General features: G+C 45.3%; 1 protein-coding gene across 2 annotated transcripts in view; it reads right to left on the reverse strand.

The window, feature by feature from the left end:
* The window catches only part of LOC137429296 (sodium/glucose cotransporter 4), a 90397-nt gene that overhangs the window by 22182 nt on the left and 40355 nt on the right, over positions 1-27860 (reverse strand). For both annotated transcript variants that reach the window (XM_068119262.2, XM_068119264.2), the window contains 3 exons: positions 15661-15866; positions 11481-11616; positions 2092-2199 (listed from right to left, as the gene is read on the reverse strand). In XM_068119262.2, coding sequence (XP_067975363.2) covers positions 2092-2199; positions 11481-11616; positions 15661-15866 — 450 coding nt within the window. The remainder of the gene's footprint in view (positions 1-2091; positions 2200-11480; positions 11617-15660; positions 15867-27860) is intronic.

The following is a 27860-nucleotide window of genomic DNA, read 5'->3' on the forward strand; positions in this document are numbered from 1 at the left end:
TGGGACCAGAAACATCAGAGCATGAAAGTTATAAGGCAGCCAGGAAGGCTGCAAATAAAGAGGTAGCAAAGGCGCAGGAGGCATGTAGGAAAATGTTCGGAGAATGCTTGGATTCGGAAGAGGGTCAGAAAGCAGTATTCAGGATTGCAAAGCAGATAGCGAAAGAGAGGTGTGATGTGATGGGGGTGAGTTGCTTGAAGGATGAAGTGGGACAAATCGTTGTCGACCCAGATGGAATTAAAGGAAGATGGAAAAGATATATGGAAATACTGTTGAATACAGAGAATGAATGGGATGGCAACATAGAGAGTAACCCAGTTTTAGGACCGGCAGAGAAGATAACTGAGAAGGAAGTTGATGAAGCGATAAAAGCAATGAAGGGTAGAAAACCGGGAGGGCCGACGGGAGTTGTGGGAGATATGTTGAAGGCAGCAGGAAGTGGGGTGTGAAGAGAATGACAGAGATCTGTAATCTGGTGGTGAAAGAAGGCCGCATTCCAGTGGATTGGGAACTGAGTACCCTCATCCCTCTATACAAGGGGAAAGGTGACCCTCTGGAGTGTGGCTCGTACCGAGCGATAAAGTTATTGGAGCATGGAATGAAAGTATTGGAAAGGGTGTTGGAGAGGAGGATAAGGAAGAAAGTGAAGATCGACGAAATGCAGTTTGGATTCATGCCAGGAAGAGGAACGACAGACGCGCTTTTCATTGTGAGGCTGTTGCAGGAGAAGTACATGGAGAAGAGGAAGAAGTTGTTTCTTGGGTTTGTTGATCTGGAGAAAGCATTCGATCGGGTTCCACGCAAAGTATTGACATGGGCATTGAGGAAGTTAGGAGTGGAGGAATGGTTGATCAGAGTAGTGATGGCAATGTACAAAAGAGCGCGCACAGCTGTAAGGACGAAGGACGGGAACAGTGGTGAGTTTGAGGTGAAGGTGGGAGTGCATCAGGGGTCGGTACTAAGTCCACTACTATTTGTAGCTGTGATGGAGGTGCTGGCTCAGAACGTAAAGGAGGGTTTACCGTGGGAGTTGTTGTATGCAGATGATCTGGTGTTGATTGCGGAAAGTATGGATGGACTGAAGGAAAAGATGAACACGTGGAAGGAATGTATGGAGACAAAAGGTCTGAAGGTGAATATCGGAAAGACGAAGGTGATGGCAAGTGGTAAAGCATGTGGTGAGGTGGAAAGAACTGGGAAGTGGCCCTGTGCTGTGTGTAGGAAGGGTGTCGGAGTGAACTCCATTCAGTGTACAATGTGCGCTGAGTGGGTTTATCAAAAATGTAGTGGTCTGAGAGGGTCATTAACCAGTGTGGCAGCTACATTCAAATGTAAGGTGTGCACAGAGGGAGCTGCAGATGGAGGAAATGTTGAGTTGGATCTTGGAGACGGCGTGAAGCTGGAAGGTGTGTAAACATTTTGCTACCTCGGAGACATGCTGAATGGAGAAGGTGGATCAGACTCAGCAACGGTTGCTCGAGTGTGATGTGCATGGAAGAAGTTTCGGGAATTGAGTGGCGTGCTGATGATGAGGGGAGTGTCGTTGAAGCTGAAGGGAAAGGTGTATGTTGCATGTGTGAGAAGTGTTATGATTTATGGGAGCGAGACATGGGTAATGAACGTAGAGCAGCAACGAAGGTTGGAAAGGGTGGAAATGCGAATGGTTCGACGGGTGTGCGGAGTATCGTTGAGAGAGAGGAAGACAAATGATGAATTGCGAAAGATGATGGGAATAGAGCCTGTGATTGATGCTGTGAAGAGGAACAGGTTGAGATGGTTTGGTCATGTGTTGAGGAAGGATGAAAGTGACTGGTTGAGAAGAGTGATGGAAATGAATGTGTAAGGAAGTAGAGGACGGGGAAGACCGAGAAAGACTTGGCTAAAGATGGTGGAAGAAGAAATGCGGGCCAGGGGGTTAACAAGGAGAGATGCAGAAAATAGGGCAAAATGGAGAAGATTGTCATGGGGACCGCAAGACTAACCCCCGCTCTAGCAGGGAAAATGGCCTTTAAAATGCATGTTGTTGTTGTTGTATTACATTGCCTAAAAATACTTGTAAAATGTGTGGTGAGAATGAGGATGATTTCTTACCCACAGGTAGTAAACCCAGAACGAGTTTGGGGTATGCAATGTTTGAGCAACCAACAGCTGATCCACACACTGCCTTGCATATCTCAGGATCCACACATGCAACCTCGTCTGCAAGCACAAAGTAGTACATGTAGAATGTAGATGGAGTATATTTTAGGTGATATGTCACTTTGGTTTAATTCGTTTTTCTGTGGTATATTCTTATTCATGTAAAAAATATGTTAAAACCTGCACTGTAGAGCAAAGTTTAACTTATTACTCATGTTACAGCCATATATTAACAAACTCTCCTCTTTGCGATACTCGAGCGTGCGAGTATTGTGATTATCCCATCTGTGTGTTTGTCTGTTTGTCAGCAGAATAACTAGATGAGGACAGCTAGAATCACAAAATTTGGCCTTGGCCTTCACATTGTGAATGCTTCAGAGGGGTTCAACCTTGAACTTATAAAGAAAAATATTGAATGAAATTTAATACAAGACTATATTTCTAGGTTATTCACAGTTATTCTGCCGACAAACACACACACAGATGTGGTGATCGCAATACGCATGGCTCCGAGAAGAGACAGAAGCATATTGAAAGAGTAAGCAGGCACAAAGAGCTCAAGAGATTCCATTTGAGAGGGTGAGGTGACTTTCACAGGTCAGGCGATCTCTATGCAGATCAGCAGTAGTAGTCCAGTCAAAGTAGGGCTGGACCTAGAACAAATTGCAAAAGAAGGTTTTTTGGCTTTAACTTGTTTATTAGGTCCCTCTGATGAACATATAAAAAGTCTCAAACTTTTGGACACCTGGAAAGTGGTTAATTTGCATAAATTCAAGATGGCCGCCGTCCAAAGCTTCAATTTACAGCTAACTTTTTTCTGGCTGCTCCTAGACCCTATAAATGTATTACAAACAAGTGGAATATGATATCAAAATACAGAATGAGGCATTGCAAATGTGATATGACGTCACCATGACGTAGTATGACGTCATTCAGAGGCAATGATGTCATTCATGATAGGAGTTCGTATTCACTTGGATCATCGGTGCTTGCATCAAAGTTGCTATTTTGACAGAGTCCTTTACATTCACCACATGCACTGGAACATTCAAGCTCATTCCGTTTGCAACTACAGCGTTGAGTGTCACAGTTGCCCTTACACTGACATCTGACCAATTTCAGTAGTGAATCAGGAGCCACTGGCGAATCCATCGTCTTCGGTTCAAGCTGTCCCTTCCGCAGACACCAGCCCCATTTCTCGGGGTCCACACTGTTCTCCATCCATTCCTGGACCTGACAATAAACTCGGAACGAGTGGTATTTGGCTGCATCGGTTGTTGGGGGAAGGCTTTGAACTTCAACGGTAGTTGAACTTTTTGCCACCTTGTTGCAAAACTTTGTCTTTCGCAGTCCGTAAAGGGTGTCATTTCCTTTTCCCCCGTACAAATAAACCAAGGCCTTTTCACCAGCTGATGATATCGCGTCTTTAGTTCCACTTTGGCAACAGAATGCTTCTATACATTTCAAGAAACCGTTCTCTTCCCTCACTTTCCTCAAGGCAGCCCTTTTACCAATACCATACAGTCGTGAGGTTGAGTCACATCCACAGAGTGCATGGACAACTGGCAGGACACGGCAGATGCTTTCACCCAGAGCTTCTGCTACAGAGTTAATATGCCAACATTTCCCACCGTCCTTGCTCGACTTGAAGTACAAATCATTCATCCCTCGTTCCGCATAATGACACAACAGCACCAACAAGTCTGTGTCCTCACCTATCACATATGTCACGGTTTCCCTTGCATGTTCAATTCCCTTCTTCGCAATCATGACATCTGCATCTGCTGGCGCATTGACACAGTCAATTCCATTTGCCTTGAATGTTTCACACAATAAGTCAATGAAGTTTTGCTTATTGTCCGAGTTTGACAAGAAGTTTTCCTTTTTTGACCTAAGGGGCATGGTTGGAGTGAACATCACCTTTTGACCAAAGACTCCTTTTGATCGTCGATTGTGTGTCATGTCCTTGGTAGTAGGTCCTGATTTATAACCGTCGACTACAACCACCGGGTTGAGAAAGTTTTTGGAAACATGCTTCATGTACATGTTTGCAATGTCCTCAAATGTGTCACCCTTCTTCCATGGAATCCTTTGCAATAAGGAACCACCATCCAGAACATGGGTCACAGTCCTTTCTTCCTCAAATGATTCCAATGCCGACCTGGGAGCAACAGCAGCTATCTCATCTCCTAGCTGTGTTTTATTGGCTTCCCTGAGCCTCCCCCACTTATCGAACAGAGCAGTAGGGTAGCTAGACAACTCATACGCAAAGACCTCTTCAACACCTAACTCTCTGTTATTAGCAAAGATGAGGAGCCTCTGGAAAAGGAGCTGTGGGTCGATTGCTACTTTTTCAGCACTGATTGTAACCTTTTTACCCAACGACGCAACTTGATCTTTCTTCCTAAATGAAAAGTCAAAAGCATTGCTACCTTCCATCTTCTGCACAATGTTCATACCAACCTCATACAGTAAATGAGGATTGGCCGAGGCTGGTCCTGTCACACCGTTGGCAATATTCCTGAGTTCATTTGATTCTTGAAATGGATCATAATCCTTGAAGAATGCGAGAACCTTCTCTGTGTCCTTCCTATCTCGTTCACGCCTTGCTTCAGTCATTTCTTTGTGCTGCTCAGAGGTGTGGAAATGCTTCCCTGTGAGTTCTTGCATAACTTCACTCACCTCAGCGCAGGCTGGCATAGCAAGTAACCAGCGCAGGCGTTGCGTTTCCTCCATGCCCCTATCACGTGTCAATCCACCATTCGTTTTCAAAGAGCGCATCAAAACCTGCTCTATAACCAAGTCGCTTGGCAGTCCTGCCCACAGCCGATCACTTCGGCGGATCACAAATAGACCGGAGTTCAATTGGCAGAACATGTCTGGGTTGAGCTGCTCAAGTTCAATCATGTCTTGAATGTACACATGGGCTGACTTGGCATAATTGTTATGACCACACGCTGCAAAGTACGGCAACATCTCCTGGAGTGTTCTGAGGTACAGTAGGAAATCGCCCATTCTCAGTGCCCTCAGGAAGCGACGCAGCAAGTCAATCATGTCCATGTATTGAATCCATAGCTTTCCCATCTTATGCTCTGCTAAGGAGCTCTTCTCAGCTTTAAGTTTTTCACAAATTCTGTTGAAAACGTCTTTACTGCAGACTTCATCCGGTGAAACGTCTTCACGCAACAGCTTATCCAAAAGATCTGCAGCCTCCTGGAAGTCCTTGCATTCGTCACTTTCCTCATCTACCATTGAGAGGTTGAGACCGTATGCCCTGCCTAACACAATCGAACTCAAGGCTGTGTCAACCAAGAAGTGGCCTCTGATTGCTCGTGCATAGGCTTTCCCACTCAGCATTTGGGTCACAGCATTTTCAGCATATATAAGTTCCAAAACCTCCTTAAGCCCAGATGCTTCCATAACATGGCCCATGCATCCCAAAAAGCTCATCACAGAGTGAAAGCCACCAAGGTTCAAAACAATGGGTTTCAGTTCGCTTCCTTCCTTCTCATGAACAATGATCGTCTTCGCTTTCCAATAAAGCGGTTGGTCGAATGTCAGCATTGGCGTCGTTCCTTGGCGATGGCTTTCCGCAGCAACGAAGTGAAGTGTTGAGTAAATACAACTCATGTCAGTAGGGTCCATGTCAATCATGGGCAAGAAATGGACGGATGATTTCCCTGGGTGTGGTCCATGGCACACACTCTGCATTAAGCCGGACCAGCCTGGTCGTTTTGGTCGAAGCAACCATGACGTTTTCCACAGTATGTCCAGATTTTCAAGCTTGTCAGATGCTGAAATGGGGTCAAGCTTTCTAAATTCGAGAGGCCCACCCTTCTTACGAACACTGCGGTAGTATTTGATTTCAATTTGAGCTGCCGTGAAGTTGTTTCCAGGTGACTGCAATCTTGGTATTGATGTTGTGTCTCTTACTCCAGGGGTGACAGCAACAATTATACCCATACCATGGTATGTTCCTCGCCCATCAAGCGTACGCAAGTTGTGATCAACATTGTCTGCAACGAACTGTCCAAACTTGCCTGCAGTGGATATGTTGGTGCCCCTGAAATTGGCAGCACACTTCGAAAACCTCAAAACTTCTGCGTAAGGCAGACAGAAGCCGTGGCTGTGTAAACTGTCCACAAGGAAGCGGGAACCAAAGTGCTGGTGCATTTGAACCGCCAATCCATACTGAATGGGTGCTACAATGGCCCTTGGTCTGGTAAGTTGCATGATACTTTGTCCAATTGATGCAACTTCAAGATCACATGACTTGCCACTGAACGTCTCTTGCAGAAATATACGAAGGGACTGCGGAACGTACGCCACATTCTTTTCCAGCGACCGCAGTTCAGAAGGATCTGGATAGAAATCTCTACAAGTATCAATGTTCTTTATATCTGCTTTGATCAACTGTGCCGCAGCCCTGACGATCTTTCTTTTTCCTGCTTCCTCATCATCAGTCTGTGGTGAGTCTTTGAATTGTTGCAAAATCTTTGCAGCAGTTTCTTTGACAGTTACAACATCGCTGCGTCCATGCACGTTACTAATAACCAGTTCATCTCCAAAATATGAAATAAGTTTCTGTTTCATGTACTTTACACTATACGCTTCAACATCAGGGCACAACTGGGACATTCTATCAACGACATCCACCACTGTAGTCTGTTCATCATCATTGCCACTGACTAGGTCCACGATTGCGAGCAGAAATGCTTCCTCTCGTGACGCATCTACTTTGCGACCCTTGCGAGGAGGTTCACTGTCTGCGGAATCACGATATTTGGAGGGGATCTGCCTATGTGTCTGGAAATTTGAGCTGCACTGCTTGTGATATATTGCGTCAGCTGCTGGAAGATCGCGTGCAAAGTTAATTCGGCCTCTAACAGTCTCAGCCCACTCATCAGCCCTGGCATCACATGCAGAAAGTATTGTCCTTTGAAAGTTGAAGGTGCGTACTGGATACACTTCTTTTGAAGCATGCTTTGTGTCCAAATAGATTTTTCTACCACAAAAAAAGCAGTTCTCTGTAAAACAAAAGTGTGGTTCCTGAGAACGAAGAGCAGGTTTTTCAGGACGTTTCTTCTGCTTCCCAGGGATTCTATTTGGCTTCGTATTGACATGCATCTTTCGGCAATCAATGTGCACCGTTTGGCCCTCGGACACGGTAATTGACGGCGTTCCACGTTCAGTACTGGCCTTGTTGATAGTATCTGCTCCCTTCGCCCTCAGCTTGACTGTTTCTCCTTCGTCTAACGTGTTTGAGCAAATGCCGCAGGGATTATGCACCACCTCTTCTTCCATGGCTTCGGTAGATGTCGCACCATTAGACATGGTCCAATCTGTTGAAACAAGAAACAAGATGATGGGATTAGTATAGGCCTAGGCAAAATTGAAGCTTTGGACGGCGGCCATCTTGAATTTATGCAAATTAACCACTTTCCAGGTGTCCAAAAGTTTGAGACTTTTTATATGTTCATCAGAGGGACCTAATAAACAAGTTAAAGCCAAAAAACCTTGTTTGTAATACATTTATAGGGTCTAGGAGCAGCCAGAAAAAAGTTAGCTGTAAATTGAAGCTTTGGATGGCGGCCATCTTGAATTTATGCAAATTAACCACTTTCCAGGTGTCCAAAAGTTTGAGACTTTTTATATGTTCATCAGAGGGACCTAATAAACAAGTTAAAGCAAAAAAACCTTCTATTGCAATTTGTTTTAGGTCCTTGTTAAATGATTGCTAGATTTACTGGACTATAGCCATGACCAAGCAGCAGAAACAGCTGACACTTACCAAGGACTGAAGCTCCAACTCAGAATCCAAAGTAAGTGAGATGACAATAGAGCACAAAGTGATAGTTTAAAAAAAATGTACCATCAAAGCTACACAAATATTAATATACACCCTAACTTAGGCATCATCTTCCCATACTCGGGGCACAGGGTGGTTTTGGGGATGGGACTTGGGTTCCCAATTTATTTATTTTCCTGCGTATGGATATCCCAAGCTCTGATGCCAATTTGGAGGGAAATTGACCAATAAGTTTTTGATCTTGTAAATAAGAGGCCATTCATTGTGAAATCAAACATTAATACCCAAAACAACAAATTCTAACACTCTCTCAGAAACTAAAACAGCAAGTCGCAATAAGAGAATGAACAGAATGGAAGAATTTTGTTATCTCTACATACTGGGAACGTGTATGCAGAAAGTTATTTCACTTCAAAAAATATTTTTTATTGTGCATAAACTCACAAAGCAACCATGACTTCTTAGAAAAGAAAGTTCACAACATGACTCAACACTTCCCTCGAGTACGTTCTAGTTTCACTCACACAACTAATGATGCTTGTGAAAGAGGTGGATGACTGATGGAGAGAAACATAAATGGGGGCAGTGACAAACAGATGAATAAGTAATATGTGAACAAATCAGGAAAGAAAAGGTAAAGGTACTTAAGCGGGATAGAGGGTAGTGAGAAAACGAAGTGTCAGAGGTGTTGGGCAACATGAGATGGTGGTTTGTCATCACGCCCCAAGGCCAGATTAAATAGTGGGCCGAAAGCACATGATTCACATTGTTATCAAGATTTAAATTGTGATAAAATTTACAACAGCGTTATGAAAGTCAATTGTGTGATCAAAATTTACAACAGTGTTATGAAAGTCAATTGTGTGATCAAAATTTACAACAGTGTTATGAAAGTCAATTGTGTGATCAAAATTTACAACAGTGTTATGAAAGTCAATTGTGTGATCAAAATTTACAACAGTGTTATGAAAGTCAATTGTGTGATCAAAATTTACAACAGTGTTATGAAAGTCAATTATGTGATCAAACTTTACAACACAGTTATAAAAGTCAATTGTGTTACCAAAATTTACAAGTGATTATGAAAGTCAATTGTGCGATCAAACTTTACAACAAAGTTATGAAAGTCAATTGTGTGATGAAAATTTAAAAGTGTTATGAAAATCAATTGTGTGATCAAAATTTACAACAGTGTTATGAAAGTCAATTATGTGATCAAACTTTACAACACAGTTATAAAAGTCAATTATGTGATCAAAATTTACAAGTGATTATGAAAGTCAATTGTGCGATCAAACTTTACAACAAAGTTATGAAAGTCAATTGTGTGATGAAAATTTAAAAGTGTTATGAAAATCAATTGTGTGATCAAAATTTACAACAGTTTTATGAAAGTCAATTGTGTGATCAAAATTGACAACAAAGTTATGAAAGTCAATTGTGTGATCAAAATTGACAACAAAGTTATGAATGGCATTGTGTGATCAAAATTTACAACAGTTTTATGAAAGTCAATTGTGTGATCAAACTTTACAACAGTTTTATGGAAGTCAATTGTGTGATAAAAATTGACAACAAAGTTATGAAAGTCAATTGTGTGATCAAAATTGACAAAAGTTATGAATGGCATTGTGTGATCAAAATTTACAACAGTTTTATGAAAGTCAATTGTGTGATCAAAATTGACAACAAAGTTATGAATGGCATTGTGTGATCAAAATTTACAACAGTTTTATGAAAGTCAATTGTGTGATCAAAATTGACAACAAAGTTATGAAAGTCAATTGTGTGATCAAAATTTACAACAGTTTTATGAAAGTCAATTGTGTGATCAAAATTGACAACAAAGTTATGAACGTCAATTGCGTGATCAAAATTTACAAGTGTTATGAAAGTCAATTGTGTGATCAAAATTTACTACAGTGTTATGAAAGGCAATTGTGTGATCTAAATTTACTATAGTGTTATGAAAGTCAATTGTGTGATTAAACTTTACAACAGTTTTTTGAAAGTCAATTGTGTGATCAAAATTGACAACAAAGTTATGAAAGTCAAAGGTGTGATCAAAATTTACAGGTGTTATGAAAGTCAATTGTGTGATCAAAATTTACAACAGGATTATGAAGGTCAATTGTGTGATCAAACTTTACAACAAAGTTATGAAAGTCAATTGTGTGATCAAAATTTACAAGTGTTATGAAAGTCAATTGTGTGATCAAAATTGACAACAAAGTTATGAAAGTCAATTATGTGATCAAAATTTACAGCAGTGTTATGAAAGTCAATTGTGTGATCAAAATTTACAAGTGTTATGAAAGTCAATTGTGTGATCAAAATTTACAACAGTTTTATGAAAATCAATTGTGTGATCAAACTTTACAACAGTTTTATGAAAGTCAATTGTGTGATCAAAATTTACAACAGTGTTATGAAAGTCAATTGTGTGATCAAAATTTACAAGTGCTATGAAAGTCAATTATGTGATCAAAATTTACAACAGGATTATGAAGGTCAATTGTGTGATCAAAATTTACAAGAGTGTTATGAAAGTCAATTGTGTGATCAAACTTTACAACAAAGTTATGAAAGTCAATTGTGTGATCAATTTGAATTCGAAAGTTATTTCTATATCCCAAGAAAAATGTTTATCAAACATACATGTCTGGTATGTAAAATAGTCTGGTATGTCCGATATTCTTGAAGACTTTTGAGTCTGGCTGGTATTGTGTTGTATGTCTAATAATCACTACAATCGTGAGCATCGATGTCTGTTTACATGAAAAAGCAAAATCGATTAACTCTTTTCTCAATCATCAGTTTCCAGCCAGATCCTATCAGCGGCCTTGCTATTCTCTACAAGGGCCTTTATTGGGCTGTTTCATTTTCAAAGTCTTTTTTGTCTGATTATGAAGATTATGAAGTCAAAACATATAAGTGGAATATCTTATTTTTCAAAGTTTTTTTTGTGTCTGTGCACATACAAGTGGAATATCTTATGAAAGACACTATTCATTAATTTATTTATTTTAACGAAAGACACTATTAATAGAAAACTGCAAAGTGTCCGATGCAGTAGCCACACCCATTTGTCTCCAAACAGAAAGTTACAATTTAATTTGAGAAGAGACCAATATAATTCAATTTTTTTATAGATCAATAGAAATATGATTTGGTCAGATGAGCCACAAAAATTCAGGCATACTTTTTTCAGAAGAAAGGGTGAAGTTTGGTAACAGAGGTATGCCAATCAGGTACGCCAATCCACTACAAGAAGGTGAAAGGACTTTTTTTAGGCACGAGTTTCATTATAGTAAATATGTTGCTTTTACACCGATGCTGCAATAGTCGGGGAAATAGTCAATTCTTCTTTTTTAAAGTAGTTAATAATATTTATTCTGGCAAGCAATTAAGTGTATTCTGTGCATATAGTATTACACTAAGACTTTTGCAGGATGGTTTCCCAAGCTGTTTTTCTAATTGGTCTATGATTAAAGTAGTACATTTCATGAGAAAGTGTGAAGAACACAATCACCAGGGAAGAGTGCTCTGCTCATCATTCCAGGCCAAACAACGAAGAACATAGGTAGAATTTTCAAATACCCTGACAACACTATGCCTCCTCGGGTGTGAACAATGTTCTTGGCTGAGAGGCAACGCTGCACGATGACCTGATGGCAGGTGAAAGAAAGAAGAGCACTTATGAGTGGAGGCCCATTAAATCACAATATATCGTTACCGAAGTAATTAATTTAATGTACTAGGAAAATGTTGTGACAGGCGTCGCCTGCGGATAACTCTGAGAGCATGGCACATCTTAGAAGACCACGGTAGCCAGTCGCCTCAGAACTTGCAGCAGGATTCCGCGCCCAGTGTCGTGTTACCATACAAAGAAGACCAGAAACGAGCGAGTACAGTGCAGACAATCACGCAACATATCTTAAGTAGTTGACCGAGTGGTACAAATTGTTGAGTAACTGCTTGTAGCGATGTACAAGCCCAATTAAATCTGGCCAATAACGCATAGCTACCTTGTATCACCATCAAAATAGACAGAATAAGTCAAGACAAAATGGCATTTTATACATGTATTCAGTCAGGCACTTATTTACAAAGCAGGAAAATTCACAATCATATACACTGCGTATCAAAAAAAAAAGGTAATCCGAATTCAAGGGGTTAATATGCAAAGGTTATTTATTTTGACAATTTACATGTGGTTTACTAATTAAGAGGAGATCCTCAGCTTTCCATTGATACCTTCCATGCATCATTAATGTCACACATGACCAAGTACATGTTCATTGAAAATGACAAGTTCAAATCGCATTTTTACAAGTTTGGCTAATCGATGCAAGTCAGGATAATTGGTGCAAAAATGAACGTCAGATGTGAACTTTTCTCAGGATTGATTGGCCTTTATGCACCCACACCTTCAACATGTCCACCTCCCCTTTCAACACAAAGCTCACAGCGGCGTAGCATGCCCTGAACTGCTCGTCTCACCATAGCCGGGTCATTGCGCAAAGCATCCACTTCATGTCGAATACGGCCCTGCAATTCGTCAAGATCACGGGGAGGAGTTACAAACCCCTTGTTCTTTAAATGTCCCCAAAGGAAATAATCACATGGTGTAAGGTCAGGTGATCTTGGCGGCCATTCCACTGCATGGTTAAGAGCGATGACTCGGTCTCCAAAGAATTCCCTCAGTCGATCTCGGACAGCGATAAGACGATGTGTTGGGGCGCCGTCTTGGGCCCACCAGAGATATCTGAAGACACCACGAACCTGTCGCTCAAAGTTCTCCTCCAGCTGCGGTAAAACTTCATCATTGATTATCTGCAGATACCTGTTACCATTGACATTCCTTTGAAAGAAAAATGGTCCGATCACCTGACCACTTCCACAAAGTCCCAGCCAAACAGTCCACTTTTGTCGATTCATGTTGGTGTCAAAATTTAATTCCAGGGGTTGTCCTGTCAGTGCATATTCAAGAACATTATGGGTATTGACCTTGCCGTCCATGGCAAAAGCAGCTTCCTCGCCGATAACGAGATACCGCAGGAAATTGACATCTGCTTCGCAACGTGCTATCAACCATCTGGCAAGCACCAGCCTCCTGGCAAAATCCCCTGGCGTAAGTTGATGCCGGATGTGAATCCGATATGGATGTTGGTGGAGGTCCATTCTTATGATTCGGTTGAATGTTGCCGAAGGCAATTCCGTCCCATTTCGTCTTGCGCTGGTATCCCTAGGATGCTCCAAAACTTGCTGCTTTACTGCTGCAATGTTCATTTCCGATCGTCCAGTGCACCTCCTCCCAGAATTCTCCTTGTTGCGGTTGAGGCTAGTGCCATGCCCTTGGTATTTTCTAACATTCGCCCAGATGGTTTTGGCTGCTGGAGGCTCCCGTTCTGGGAAACGTTCCCTGAACGCATCACGAGTTCGCTACAAACTTCCAGTTTGATGAAAGGTTGTAACCACGAAGGTCCGCTGTTCAGTCGTAAGTTGAACCATCTTTTCAATGACTCAGACTGTCTCTAAACCCATACACTGTCGGCCCATCTAAAATACCCATCTTAAACAAAGGATGACGCAACCGATGATTACCAGACGAGCTTAACAATTTTAAATAATCAACTTGGCAGTCGACAAGTAATGCGTCCATTTAAAACTGTCTTGCAACGATTAGCCAAACTTGTAAAAATGCGATTTGAACTTGTCATTTTCAATGAACATGTACTCGGTCATGTGTGACAGCAATGATGCATGAAAGGCATCAATGGAAAGCTGAGGATCTCCTCATAATTGGTAAACCACATGTAAATTGTCAAACTAAATAACCTTTGCATATTAACCCCTTGAATTCGGATTACCTCTTTTTTGATACGCACTGTATGTACAGGGAAAATCACAAGCATACATACATTCCCTTATCCCACAATTGACAGCCTGCGCCCTCGGATCCTTATCAGTCTCGTATCGACTTTACATTAACATCGTGCCAAACATGCATCTGGTGCAAAAGAGAGATTGGTGAGGACAAGAGAAGGTGAGAGAAGAGAAAGAAGATGGGGTCGTGTGTCTTTCCCTTGCACACATTGTGCTAGCCCGGTTGAGTTAGCGTTACCCAACAGTTCTGGACCGATGATCTTATGCCCGAACCCCTCGCGCTCCACTCTCGCTCCCTCCTCCACACCACCCTCTCAGTGTGCCCAGCGATGGACCATCTGCAGTGCGAACCCAATGCTGGTGTTTTGCGAGAAAATGCTGGAGGTGTGCGAGGCAAAGTGAGGCTGGTGATGCAACCAGGCTGCGTGAGAGTAACAACAGGGACTCGATGCGAAGGTGCGCAAGGGTGAGAGGTGAACATGTGAATGATGAAGAAAGGTGTGGAAATGAAAGGAAAGGTGGAAGATAAGATAATGAAAAGAGGCGAAAGAGAAGAGCGAAAATGAGAAAGATAGACAAAGAAGATGGAGAGGAAACGTGTGAAGAAACTGCAAGACACTCTCACACTCAAGAAGCTCTCCACAAGAAGCAGCTCTCGTGTGCTTGTGCGTTATGCCTTTTATGGTGTTGACTTCTCCCCACCCCATAGCTTGGCCTACGCAGTGCACATGGGAGATGGGAGGAGTCTCGGTGGCTGGGGAGAGGGGTCCTCCCCTCTCTTCTAATTGGCGTGTCAGAGCCCCAACCACCGGTGGCATCTTAGCATTGATCTCAGGTTTTGGCATGCTGTTCAGCTTAATTATGATGGATGGAGCAATCAGTCACATGGTTCTGGACCTGGTGCTCACCAAGCCAGTTAGAAGTGGTTTCTAGTAACGCTGGCAAGGATGTTCGGAGTGCTGTGCACGGTCTTTGCGCTGATCTTTATCAGAGAATGTGTACGTGTACTGTAAGATGTGAGAAATGACTGCAGAATAGAATGTAGAATAGGAAAATAATACATATTGGACTTCTAAATATACACTCACAAGGCGTATCTGCTTACATGACCATAGTACACTTAAAGGCTAAACAGAATACCGCACTAGGAAATAAATAGGTCTATTCTAGGTGAAGGTGTCTATCCCTGAGGGTCCAAAACCACAACAATATTATGTAACTTGAGGTGACAGATCATATCAAGGGGTGACAAAAAGAACAAGCGTTACGCCTAGGTCCGCCGTCGGTGAAGTGATGCAAGTTGACAAAGTGGAAGACGCAAGGCGGCCATCTTGGATTTTGACGTGGCGACCCAATTTTCAAGAGCGTTCTCCCTTATGCGTAGATACACCCACACACCAGATTAGAAGTTGGTACTTCGCTTATTTTTCAAGATGTTCTGCTCACAAGGTTCAGACATACATGGCGGTGGCCATCTTGGATTTTGACGTGGCAACCCAATTTTCAATAGCGTTCTTCCTTATGCCTAGATACACCCACACACCAGATTGGAAGTTGGTACTTCGCTTATTTTTCAAGATATACCACTCACAAGGTTCAGACATACATGGCGTCAGACATACATGGCGGCGGCCACCTTGGATTTTGACGTGGGTTGCACCCACACACCAAATTAGAATTCGGTCCTTCGCTTACGCATGCACGGACGCACGCATGCATGCATGCACGGACGCACGCACGGATGGACGCGAAAACCATAGTCCCCCTTTCGCTCCGCGGTGCGACGGGGACAAAAATATAGGGTTGATAGATATGCCACTGACCTGATCTGTGCACCAACACCATGTGGCGAGGACTGTGAGGCCAAAGATGAGACCAGGCCAGGGTAAGTCTGCCGTGGTGGCATCTCTTATCATATGGAAAGCATCAGCGCGAGGCAGGTGGCAAGTTGTATTTGGAACGGTCACATTCGGCACTGCTGACATGTAGCCATCAACAAACCCTTCATACCAGCCAACACGCTGGAACCCTAAAATCATACATTGTATTTAATGTCCACGCAGTATTCCATAACTTTGAATCTGTCTGTCTGAAATTTTGACATTTGGAAACCTCAAAATTAGCATTTGGCAACCAAGCAGGACTTTTACAACATCATATCAATAACTAGTGAGGTCATAGAACACGACACCCCACGCAGTGTTGAGGTGCATACTTAAATTTTAACAAAATAATGATCTTAAGGATGGTTTTAAAAACCCGGAAGTTTAGCGCTACTGAAGCAGTCTTATACATCTGAAGCAGTCTTATACATCACCCTTATACACTGTAATAAGACTATGTTGAGTCACAGTTTAGGAGACAGAGGCTTTAGTGATCATGGCAGAAAAATCAACCATTTCTTGTTATTCTCCCAAGTCTCAGATTTTTGTTCGTTAATTTTCTCCTCCTTCTCTCTTTTGATCTTTTTCTCTTTTGATTTTTATCACATCAATAGGCATTGTAATAGCCAAGTCCGCCTCTTCTTCACCACGATAATGCGTCCTCTCACATGACATTCCCCGTTGTGCTATATATTGATACTGTATGTTACATGGTTCTTCGAGGTATTATGAAGGTGATTTGTGGTCTAGTGTTAAAGTATGTAATTCAATTTAAATAAAGGGTTAAACAGGTTCAAAGGTGTATAAATAAATAAATTCCAGGTCTTTCCGCCTGTTTGCCCAGTGTATATTATATCACCCTGTGTAACACATTACAAATTAGTTATTCGTGTCCTTTATGTCACCCTGTGTAACGCATTAGTTGTGTCCTTTATGACGTCCTTAGAAACAGACAATCTCCTGTTTGGAATGATTTTCAATTTTGTTTGACTGCAGGCAGGCAGACAGAGTAAAAACATTATCTCACTCCTCTCTGTGAATGGGCGGTCGGGATGAATTGAGTGGCAAAGTACGGTAAAACAGCAAACTTGTCTTCCTATTCATGTTCCGGTTCGTTTTCAAAATATAACATTTGATTTAAATAAGTTGTTCCTCAATAATAAACTGACAATAATAAACTGACAATCATAAACTGACAATCATAAACTGATAAGACAGAGAGACAGACAGATGGACATGAACCAATTGCTTCTAACCCCACTTGTCGCTTAGCGTGCACATGGTAATAATTGTATTTAGGAATTCACATGTGCACACACACACAGTCTGTTCAGTCGATATATAATCATACTACAATTTAGAAGTGTCTGTTTGTGTTTGTTTATTTGTACTTGTTGGACTTTTATTCACTCTTGAACTGCTGGAGGGAATGAGTTGAAAAGTGGTGGTTGGACTCAGGGTGCAAAATACCCCACTTCTAGTGGCATCTTAGGATTGGTCTCAGGTTTTGGCGAGTTGTCCGACTTAATTATGATGAACTAGCAGAGTTACACGGCATTGCCTGGAAAATAAATAGTCAGTCACTTGTGTAGTGGGCTTTTTATAGTCAGAGGAATCCACGCCCCTTGGGCACGCCCCACTGCCACGCCCCAAGTCTAAATCTGATGTGCCCATGTTTTTTGTCGTGAAAAGTTACCCCCCATGGATCCCCTCTTCCCTCTCTAAGTCACTTCCTTAAGCTGTCCATGAGGCACAACCAAACAAACAGACGTTCACATTTACATGTGTATATATATAAAGTTGCGGATCTCTCGAGCCCACCCGGTGTGTACCCCGGTTTAGAATAGGTACACCATATCCCTGCGTGTCGTAAGAGGCGACTAAGAGGGTTGGCGTCAGGAAGGGCATCCGGCCATTAAAAAAAAACATTGCCTCAAAAAGAGAACCATGACAATTATGACTACATATGGGCAGGGTACAGCCTGAAGTACCCCGTGGGGGACACCACTCCCTCTCGTCAAAACTCAAGGTGGGGAACCCGATCGAAGCAAGGGTGGAAATCATTCCATTTATGACGACGAAACGTCTGATGCCCGACGTGGAGATCGGTTTCTGAGATTTGGGACATGGAATGTAGGGACAATGACAGGGAGATCAGGAGAATTGGTGGAAGTATTGGTCAGAAGAAGAGTGGACATATGTTGTGTGCAGGAGACGAGATGGAAGGGAAGTGGTGTGAGAATGGTGAAGGGTAGGCAGGGACAGAAATACAAGTTTGTGGGGCAAGGGTGCCCAGAGGGCGTTGATGGTGTTGGTGTCCTGTTTTCTGAGGAGTTTGTAGACGATGTGGTGAGTGTGACTAGAGTGAGTGAAAGGTTGATGATGGTGAAAATTATGATTGGAAAGCTCTTGGTGGACATCATCTCGGGATATGCTCCGCAGGTTGGTCGGACCGATGAAGAGAAGGACAAGTTCTGGTGTGCTATAGAGAAGCTGATGGAAAACGTGAAATATGAAGTTGTTGTGGTAGGAGGAGACCTAAATGGACATGTGGGAAGGAGAATGGACGGTTTTGAGGGAGTTCATGGGGGTTACGGATATGGTGTGAGAAATGGAGAAGGTGAAAGGTTTTGGAGTTTGCTGATGGAGCTGATTTGTTGATTTGTAATACTCAGTTCCAGAAAGAGGATAATAAGCTTGTTACATACACGTCAGGTGGGTCGACGACAACCGTCGACTACCTGCTGGTGCGTAGGCGAGATAGGGGGCACCTCCGGGAAACAAAGGTGATCCCGGGGGAGGAGGCTGTTTCACAGCACCACTTGGTTGTCTGCGACATAAGGGTGAAAGGTGCGAGCAGAGCTTGGCAGGTGAAGTACCAACCGAGAATGAAGGTGTGGAGGTTGAAAGAGGTGACAGTGAGGGAGGCATTAAAAGAGAGGCTGAGTATGGTGGAGGATGATGTGATTGAGCTTGAAAGTGGTTGGATGTCAATGAAAGATAGTCTGTTGGGAGCCGTTGGTGAGGTATGTGGATGGACAAAAGGACCACCGAGGCACTCGGAAACATGGTGGTGGGATGATGAAGTTGGAAAGAAGATTGACGAGAAGAGGAAGAAGTTCAAGGAGAGGCAGAAGGCGAAGGGCATGGGGGCAGAAAAGGCAGAGCATGAAAGTTATAAGGCAGCCAAGAAGGCTGCAAAGAAAGAGGTAGCAAAGGCACAGGAGGCATGTAGGAAAATGTTTGGAGAACGCTTGGATTCGGAAAAGGGTCAGAGAGCGGTGTTCAGGATTGCAAAGCAGATAGCGAAAGAGAGGTGTGATGTGATGGGGGTGAGTTGCTTGAAGGATGAAGTGGGACAAATCGTTGTGGACCCAGATGGAATTAAAGGAAGATGGAAGCGATATATGGAAATACTGTTGAATGCAGAGAATGAATGGGATGGCAACATAGAGAGTAACCCAGTTTTAGGACCGGCAGAGAAGATAACCGAGAAGGAGGTTGAGGAAGCGATAAAAGCAATAAAAAAAAAAAGAATGATCGTTTTGAGGCCATTTTCCCCGCTAGAGCGGGGGTTAGCCTTGCGGGCCCCATGACAATCATGGTTCCCTGTTTGAGGCAATGTTTTTATGGCCGGATGCCCTTCCTGACGCCAACCCTTAGTCGCCTCTTCGATGCGCAGGGATACGGTGTACCTATTCTAAACCGGGGTACACACCGGGATAAAAGCAATGAAGTGTAGAAAAGCGGGAGGGCCGACGGGAGTTGTGGGAGATGTGTTGAAGGCAGCGGGAAATTGGGGTGTGAAGAGAATGACAGAGATCTGCAATCTGGTGGTGAAAGAAGGCCGCGTTCCAGTGGATTGGGAACTGAGTACCCTCATCCCTCTATACAAGGGGAAAGGTGACCCACTGGACTGTGGCTCATATCGAGCGATAAAGTTATTGGAGCATGGAATGAAGGTATTGGAAAGGGTGTTGGAGAGGAGCATAAGGAGGAAAGTGAAGATTGACAAAATTGACAAGGGCCCACTCACTCACACAGGGAAAATAAGGAAGGAAAAGGACGCGCTCCAAACGCGTCCTTGGCGCCGTTCGCTCTGGTCAGCTCGCCAAGCGTGTCCCTCGAGGTGTTCGCGGCACGTGTGCAGGGAGCTCAGGCGTCTGTGGCCCCAGGAGGGACTGTCTTCGCAAGTGCCGTTATCAGGCAGCAGAGCGCAGGGCACAGGGAAAGTTCGTGCTATTTCTCGATCACACCTCACTATGACAGAAGGACCTTAGTACGGAAGAGATCGTTCGGGGGCAGCCGGCAAGAGCGAGACCGCTCACAGAGAGAGTTCGTTCACACGCTACTCCTTTGACACTCTGACTCGATTCCACTCTCCGACTGGGACTCTGGGGCACTCGTCGACTCGTAGACTGGGACTGGGGCTGGGGCGGCGGGCCCGGGGCAGGGTTTTATAGCCCCGCCCCAGAGTCTTACCCGAATGTTCCAAGCCCTTCCTCTGGCTGCTGTTGTTAGCCACTCCCCTGTAGCGTTCATTGGGTGACTGCTGCTTACTGGGCCACTCCCCTGCAGCTCCTCGCTTTGGCCTTCTGGGCTTGTTCTGGGCATAGCACATGGCATTCTAGCCCAATCGAGGCCTACACTTACTGGCCTGCTCAACGCATACTAACACCGGAAAGGAGACGATGCTTACATTTAATAAGAAATAACTAAACTAAGCGAGGCTACATGTTGTGGTGCAACTAACTACGAGGGGGGGGTTACCTTTATTCTCACAACCGCAACACTATATATATATATATATATATATATATATATATATATATATATATATATATATATATATATATATATATATATATATATATATACATACATATATATATATATATATTGTTGTGGATATGAGAATTGTGTTTTTTTTTTTATTGTGTAATGAATTGTAAAATATCACCCTCCTTCCTCCAGTTGTTGTGTATAAAGGTCAAAGGTCGTTCCCATAGTTATTTCATATATCACACGTAGCCAATCATATATCCTTCTATACAGTTATCTCCTTATTCTATGTAGGTTAAGGCCTTGTCTTCCATTAATTAACACTCCATTGCACCAAATTCAAATAAGATAGATTCCCTTTCATTCCCATTCCTAAAGCATCCATTACCAACTGCATTTGGGCGGTTTTCTTCATCCCAAAACTCCATTGAGCACGCAGCCAGCTCGGAGAAGAAAGGCATGTCTCCACCTCGTCATAGAGGGGAGGAGTGAGCCAGCCCTGAACAACCAACCAAGTATAAGGGGTTTGGCTTGAGAGGGCGGAGAGAGAACGATCTGGGAGGTTCGCGAAGGTTCAAGGGTGGGGCTTATATAACCCGCGGGAGATGCCCCCACCTCAGATGAGATACGAAGGATGAGCCCTTGGAAAGCACGCGACGCACCTGAGACGAGCTGCGTGATCCAGGAGAGGAGAGAGGGATGTCCCATGAGCTTTGAACCACCGCAGCTTTAAACCACCACAGCTTTGAGCTTCGACGGCAGTTTCGACCGTGGCCGCGAAGGAACGGCGGCTGCTGAACGTGCCGATCGAGAAGGGGGCGGCGGCTGCTCACTCCCGGCCCGACCGTGCTCCGGTTCCAGTTGGACCTTCCTCTCCTTCCAGCCAATCGTTCCTGCCTTCATCCCCCATTCGTGTGAGTTTGATTGTAGTCTGTCTTTGTGTGTCTTGTCCATGGGTATAAGTAAGACTGCCATAGGTAAGCTAGCGTTGCACTGTGTCTCCTTGCTCCTGTCTGTCGTTATTTTCTTATCCTTCTTTCTCCTTGGTTATTTTGATGATTTGTAAATAATAATAATAAATTATATTTGTTCTTCCTACCTTGCCTTCTTTCTCTTACATCCGTCGTCGTTGTGATTTCCCTCATTGGACACCTGTGGCACGATTTGGCCAACGTTTCAGGATCGGGTTTAGTCTTTGCTAATGACTCGAACTTCGGGTTGCTAAAAACCGCTCGGCAACTAGACCATCCAAACCGGGGTTCGAGCGGGAGTCCCTCCCTTGCTCACGGTCAGGAGTGGCACTCAGGTCCTTGGGACCTTTTGTAGACCAAATACCCTGGCTGCTCCCGACCGGGAGGAGCGTTGGGACCCCCAGGACTCACGTCGGTCAGTCGCGGACAAGGGGACTAATCCCCCCTTCTTAAGGGGAAAAGGCCGACGGAGAGATCCGTAACAATATATATATTGTTATGGATCTCAGAGTACGGCACTCTCCTTACCGAGGGGGGGTTAATCCCGTCGTCTATTAAGCTGGCCGTCTCCGGTCCTGGAGCTATGACGTCACTTCCGGTCAGCGCTGAATAGGGTGGTAGGCCAATTGTTCCTATTACCTAATTACCAGCGCCTTCCGGTAAGCGAGGAAATGAGCCCCGCCCAAGCCGCGGCTGTAATGGCCACGCAGAGTGAAGCGAGCCACGACTCAGGCCGTTAACAAAAGGACTAAACCCGATTTAAAGCGGTTGGCCAAATCGTGCCACAGGTACTCAATTGGGGACAGGACGCAAGCGATCGGATGAGAGGAAGCAAAGAATAAGAAGGGTAAAGGAAGAACAAATATGGTTTATTCACTATCTAAAAGAGGAAACGAAAGAAGGGAATATACAGAAGAGGAAACAAAAGGACATAGGGCAACCTTATACACTCTTATATAACACGCCCATGACAATACAAACAGACTCACACGGCATGGTAGCTGGTCGGGGAGGAATGTCCAGGCGGATGGTTCCAGGCGAAGGGATGGTCCAGGCTCCGTGTCCGCGGGTGAAGGACGGCTGGCAGCTTGACGTCGTTGGCGCGTGACCGGACCTTACAAACGCGAGGGGCTGGGATGAATGCACGTATAGCGTACTGAACGCTCTCAAAACCACGGCAGTTCGTATTGACAACGATCATCCCAAACGATCCTCTGCGCAATGTTCTTAAGTTCGCTGCCTCTGCGCTGTTCTCTCGCCTCTGCCGATCTCGTTCATCTCCCTCGGTCTCTCCGTGAAAAGGCTTTGCGCTCCCGCTTTTATTGGAAGCCTCGTGTATCAAGCCGCGTCCGCTTTGCTCCGCCTACCCGTGAACACGACTCGGCCCGGATTGGTCACAAGGGTTCATTCGTACCTCCCCTCGTGACATGTCGATGGGGCCACGCCTATGTTCCGGGCCGCTCCTCCCTTTTTCTCCCACTCTGACCGCGTACGTAATGGCGGCTTGGGGCCAGCAAACAAACCAAAAAGGCAGCAAACGCTGCAATACGGCTACTGACACTTTGGAGAGAGCGAGAGATTGGGGATAATTGAAGGGGCCTATCTTATTTGATTAATGCAATGCAGAGTCAGACTATTGGAAACAGATCCTTAACTGAAACATAGACTAATGAAATAACTAAAGAAGAATCTATGGTGTCCTACGTGCTGCAATATGACCTAACTAGGGTGCGACCTTTGAACTTTACACCAAAAATGGGAGTATTTACAGGGGATTATTTATAAGGGAACATTTACAAAATTTACCAAGTGGAGGGTTCTAAAAACCACAACACTGCACCCTCATTACCTCCAGGGCCGTCCCAGCCCGAAATAACTTTACTTAATGTGACACTCAGGTGTAGTAACCCTCTACTATAAACCTTACCCTGAGTGCGACAGTTTTAAAACAATTAAGTATGTCCCGCCTGCTGCGTTGCATACTATCTAACAGATTCACGCCCACAGGATAACCGAATCACGGAATTAATTCTCAAACTAAACATTTACGGTGGGGAGCATTATTTACAAAGACACTCTTTGGTATTTACAAACGCGAACCCAGGACCTGTTCTTTTGGGAAACAAAAGCAGAGTTTTTGAGAAGAGGAAAGGCATACACTGCACTGCACCGGTACACCACACCCACGGGCGCTCCGAGACGCACAATTGATATTGCAGTGCAATCTCAGAGCACCAAAAGCACCACCATAAAGCACCCAATAAAAAACACAAAGCACCATCCAGTGCACATTTCCACAATAAACAATAATCATGGCGTCCGACGTCTTCTTCTCTCTGCTGGTCCGCTGGTTGTAGACGACTTCTTGCTTGCTGCCTAGTTGGTACTAAAAGAAGGCACAAAATGCGTCCTTATCTTTAATTATGGCCAGCAGGGGCCAACTAAGGTGGTCCACCTGCATGGCTTAGGTGCCACCTCAACCGTGGTCCGCAAGCAAGATTCCCAGCAGCGATGCCAGGCCCCAAAACGTGGGGTCCATGAGTGGTGCTCGGCCACAGACATGTGGTCCATATGGTGGTGCTCGGCCACAACAACGTGCGGTCCATAAGTGTGGTACCGGTCCAGGCAGGCAGCAGCGAGGGTGCGGGCACACAACTGCGGCGCCTGCACACTTTCCCCTCAGTGCCCAGAGAGCACGGTCCATAGGTGGGGAAGGAAGACAAAGCAGAGTTAGCGGGGTGCAAGGGTACACATCATCACAAGGTAATGCAGAGGTGAGGTGCGCAGGAGAGCGAGCGGAGAAAGCTCGTCCCTACCGTACGTCCCCCCCTGTCACCTAATCTACCCTTGCCCCTTACCCCGTATTTACACAATTTACAAATCCGTCGCTATCGTCTTGTCTTCCCCATTTTTCCCCTCTATACCAAATTCGTCCACAATCCCACTAACCAAATTTGCCATCAATCAATTCCCCATCAATCCCTCCTAAGGAAGAAGAGATGGAACATAACAAGCACAATGTCACCCCCACGTCATGATGTGTCTTACATACCAGACATTTGCAAAAAAACGGTGGTGTGGAGTCCTGTCACCTTGGTGAGTGGATGCAGATGGTGCGAAGAGATTCCAATCCTAACTACACTCTAAATGACATTAACACTACACGACCCGGGGTCTTTCCCTGCCAATCCATTGGCCATCTTACACTATGTGGTTCTAAGAACCGAACTACCATTGACCAAACTGTGGTGATCACCAATTTGGGGTCTCACTCCCCCGACTCTACTCCCTGTGCCCTCGCAAATTTCCGGGCTGGGTCGTGTGGCGCTCCCAGAGGTCCGCTCACCTGCACACCTCCGCCACTGCAGTTGTCTCCGAGCTTACCTGCTCCTTACCCTAACCTACCTGGGGAAGGCCCTCTGGCGCTCTCACAGCACTACTGCCCTCTCTGGTGTCGGGCTACCCGGGTCCGTCCTCCGGATCCTCGGGCCCCATTGAACAACTCTAATGGCTCCCAGAGCCTACCTGCGGCCTCACCTGGCCGACATACTAACAGTGGCGGAGTGCTCAACCAATCACACTCACTAACAGGCCACACGCCCAGCCATTCCACTTTACTCATGCACCAATCACACGCTCCTTTACTACTACACGCACCACAGATGTCAATATCCAACCACAATTTACCTACTCCCTCTACCTACTTTTAAACTACCCTCCCCGGGTACTCGTGAAGGGGTCCATCTTCCCCATCCACTCCTTCCGCACCAACCACTCCACTCCACGTATTCTACACTACTCACTCCACACCATCCATTCCATACTCCATTTACTCCATGCTCCATTCACTCCAGACCATCTATTCCATACAACCATTCACTCCAGACCATCTATTCCATACAACCATTCTTCCTTCACCTGTGCTTCACCTGCACTTGCACACTCACCTGGTGCTCACGCACACCTGGTGGCACTTGCACCCTCCTTCCCTCCAGGCGCATTCACTCAATACAATCCACTCACACTCACAATACTCTGCTCAATACTCTTTCTACACACCCACACAGCATCATCTGATCTAACTACTCCCTTCTGAAACTCGCGCTCCCCGTCTTCCCTTATACTAAGCGCTCCCACGTCGTTATAATCCAACTAATCTCTCTACGTCCCCTACTACAGGTATGATGTCGCTACTTAACTCTACAGTTACCTTTGGTCATCATTATAAATTCTATCATTTTATCCTAACCCTCCCGGGCTAGTTTACACAGCCAATCCCCATAAAACTATAGCTCTTTTGCCCACACACGTGTGAGGGATGGTAAAGATACCACCCCCCCCGACACTGGGTATCAATTTCCAATCATCACTATTATCCCAATTTCAAATCACTAATAATTTCAAGCCAATTCCCTACCAATTCCAAACAATTACACTATCATCATCACAGTCCACTATATCTGAGCCTCGGTGCGTCATTACATTTTCAAAGCCCGGCTTCGCAAAGCCGAGCAATGAATGCGGGTGGTTTGGTCTCCTGCGGTTGGGTCCGTTCGGCACTCGATTCAGGGGAGGAGGTTTCGTCGGGCCGAGGTTCAAAGCACCATCCCTACGCAGGGCCTTTCGCTCCCATGCGCGGTGGTCCAGCCTTGCCCTGGTGGAGCGCCGCCACCACAAGGGGGCGCCGTTCCAACCCCTCCTACCTCCCCTCGAACCGGGCCAGTGGCTTTGCCTGGCAAAGCGTGGACTCGACCGTGCAGGGCGGGGCCCGGCCCGAATCGTGCACGACACTCCGAATAGGAGCGACGCGACACCGATCCCCACCGGTTCCCGCGGCCCACACCGCCCGGCACGGACCGGGAGCTCACGTCGGCTATACGTCGGCCTAACCGCTGCCCCGGTCAACGTCGATGCCCTACTCGCATGCTCACATCCACACGCGTTCCGCTCTTTGCTCATACATCCCATACACTCTACTCGCACACATTCTTGCGCATCCATTCCACCATTCGCACACTCTGTTATCACACACTCCGTTCCACACCTCTCCTCCGTTACGTCCTCTGTAACACTCACCATGGGTGTGCACTCCTGCACATACCCACTCACGCGCTCCGATGTGCCCTCCTGCACACGCGCCACAACCAACTCAGGTGTGCGTTCTCGCACACTCTCTCCATCCATCTCACTCTCCTGGTCACACTCACTCCTACTTCCACACTCTGTATCGCATTCATCACACCTACACTCCGACATGCGTTCGCTCTCGCACTCGGTATTACACTCGCGCTCCGACGCCATTCGTACACGCTCGCCATTGCCATTCATAACGCGCACCACGGACCTTTTACGAGCGCCGGGTTACACCTGCATCCCAAGCGCACGAAAATTATTTTTGCACCAAACTCAGCCCGACTCACCTGGGCGCTTCTTCCTCCTCGCTCCAACACCACCTGCAAATCTTTATTCGGGTTATGCAGCACGACGTCATGATGCGAACATGGACTTTGGGCAATTTCCATTCCTTCCTGCCGCGAGTGCTTTTCTACGTCTGCGGTCTCTCCAATTCCAATTTCCACTACTATTTGTTCGGTTTCTTTGCCAATTTCTTTTTCCTCGACGGCCGCCTGTTGTAATAAAATAAAATTCTCTACTTCGGCGGTCGGCGGCTTTCCCATACCCCGGGTCGCGATTTCTACCCCGGTCCACGTATCTGTGCTTTGCTCAGCCTCGCTTTCCCTGCGCTTCTCAAGCCGCGCTACCTCGTCGCGTACCCTTGTACCCTTCCCGCCCGACATGCGGTCTATGGTCTCCCCCATTCTCTCTATACTGTCACCCATTCTGTTTCCAAACCCTTCAATTTGATTTCCCAATTGCTTATTGTACTTTTCCATTATTTGTTCCCTTTTCCTGGTGGTTCTCAAACATTTTTTCCATTCCCGCCATCATTTGCGCCATGAAGGCATGCATGTCGCCCACCCCCATTTGCGCAGCGGGCGCGGCCCTCGTCGCCATGTGCGAGGCGCCGCCATTGTCTTTACCAGCTGCCGCACCCACGTGCGAGGTGCCGCTATCTTGTGCGCCCGCGACTACGTGCGAGGTGCCGCTATCTTGTGCGCCCGCGACCAAGTGCGAGGCGCCGCCATCTTGTGCACCTGCAACCCCCGCTACCGCACCCTCTTTGCTTTCCTCCTGCCTCTCCCCCATCTCCTCCCTGGGGTCCTGGGTCGACTCTAACTCTTCCTCAAACTCCCCCACCGGCATCCGACCGCCTTGATCATCCATTGCACGATTATAATTTGGATATTAAATAATAAATTTCGGCCACTCGTAATTTTGACCAATTTTTTTTTCGATGGTTTAAAATTTGGTTCGGGCTCCAGATCC

This window comes from Myxine glutinosa, chromosome 1, assembly GCF_964187855.1.
Source record: "Myxine glutinosa chromosome 1, kmMyxGlut1.1, whole genome shotgun sequence".
NCBI classification, from domain to species: Eukaryota; Metazoa; Chordata; class Myxini; order Myxiniformes; family Myxinidae; genus Myxine; species Myxine glutinosa.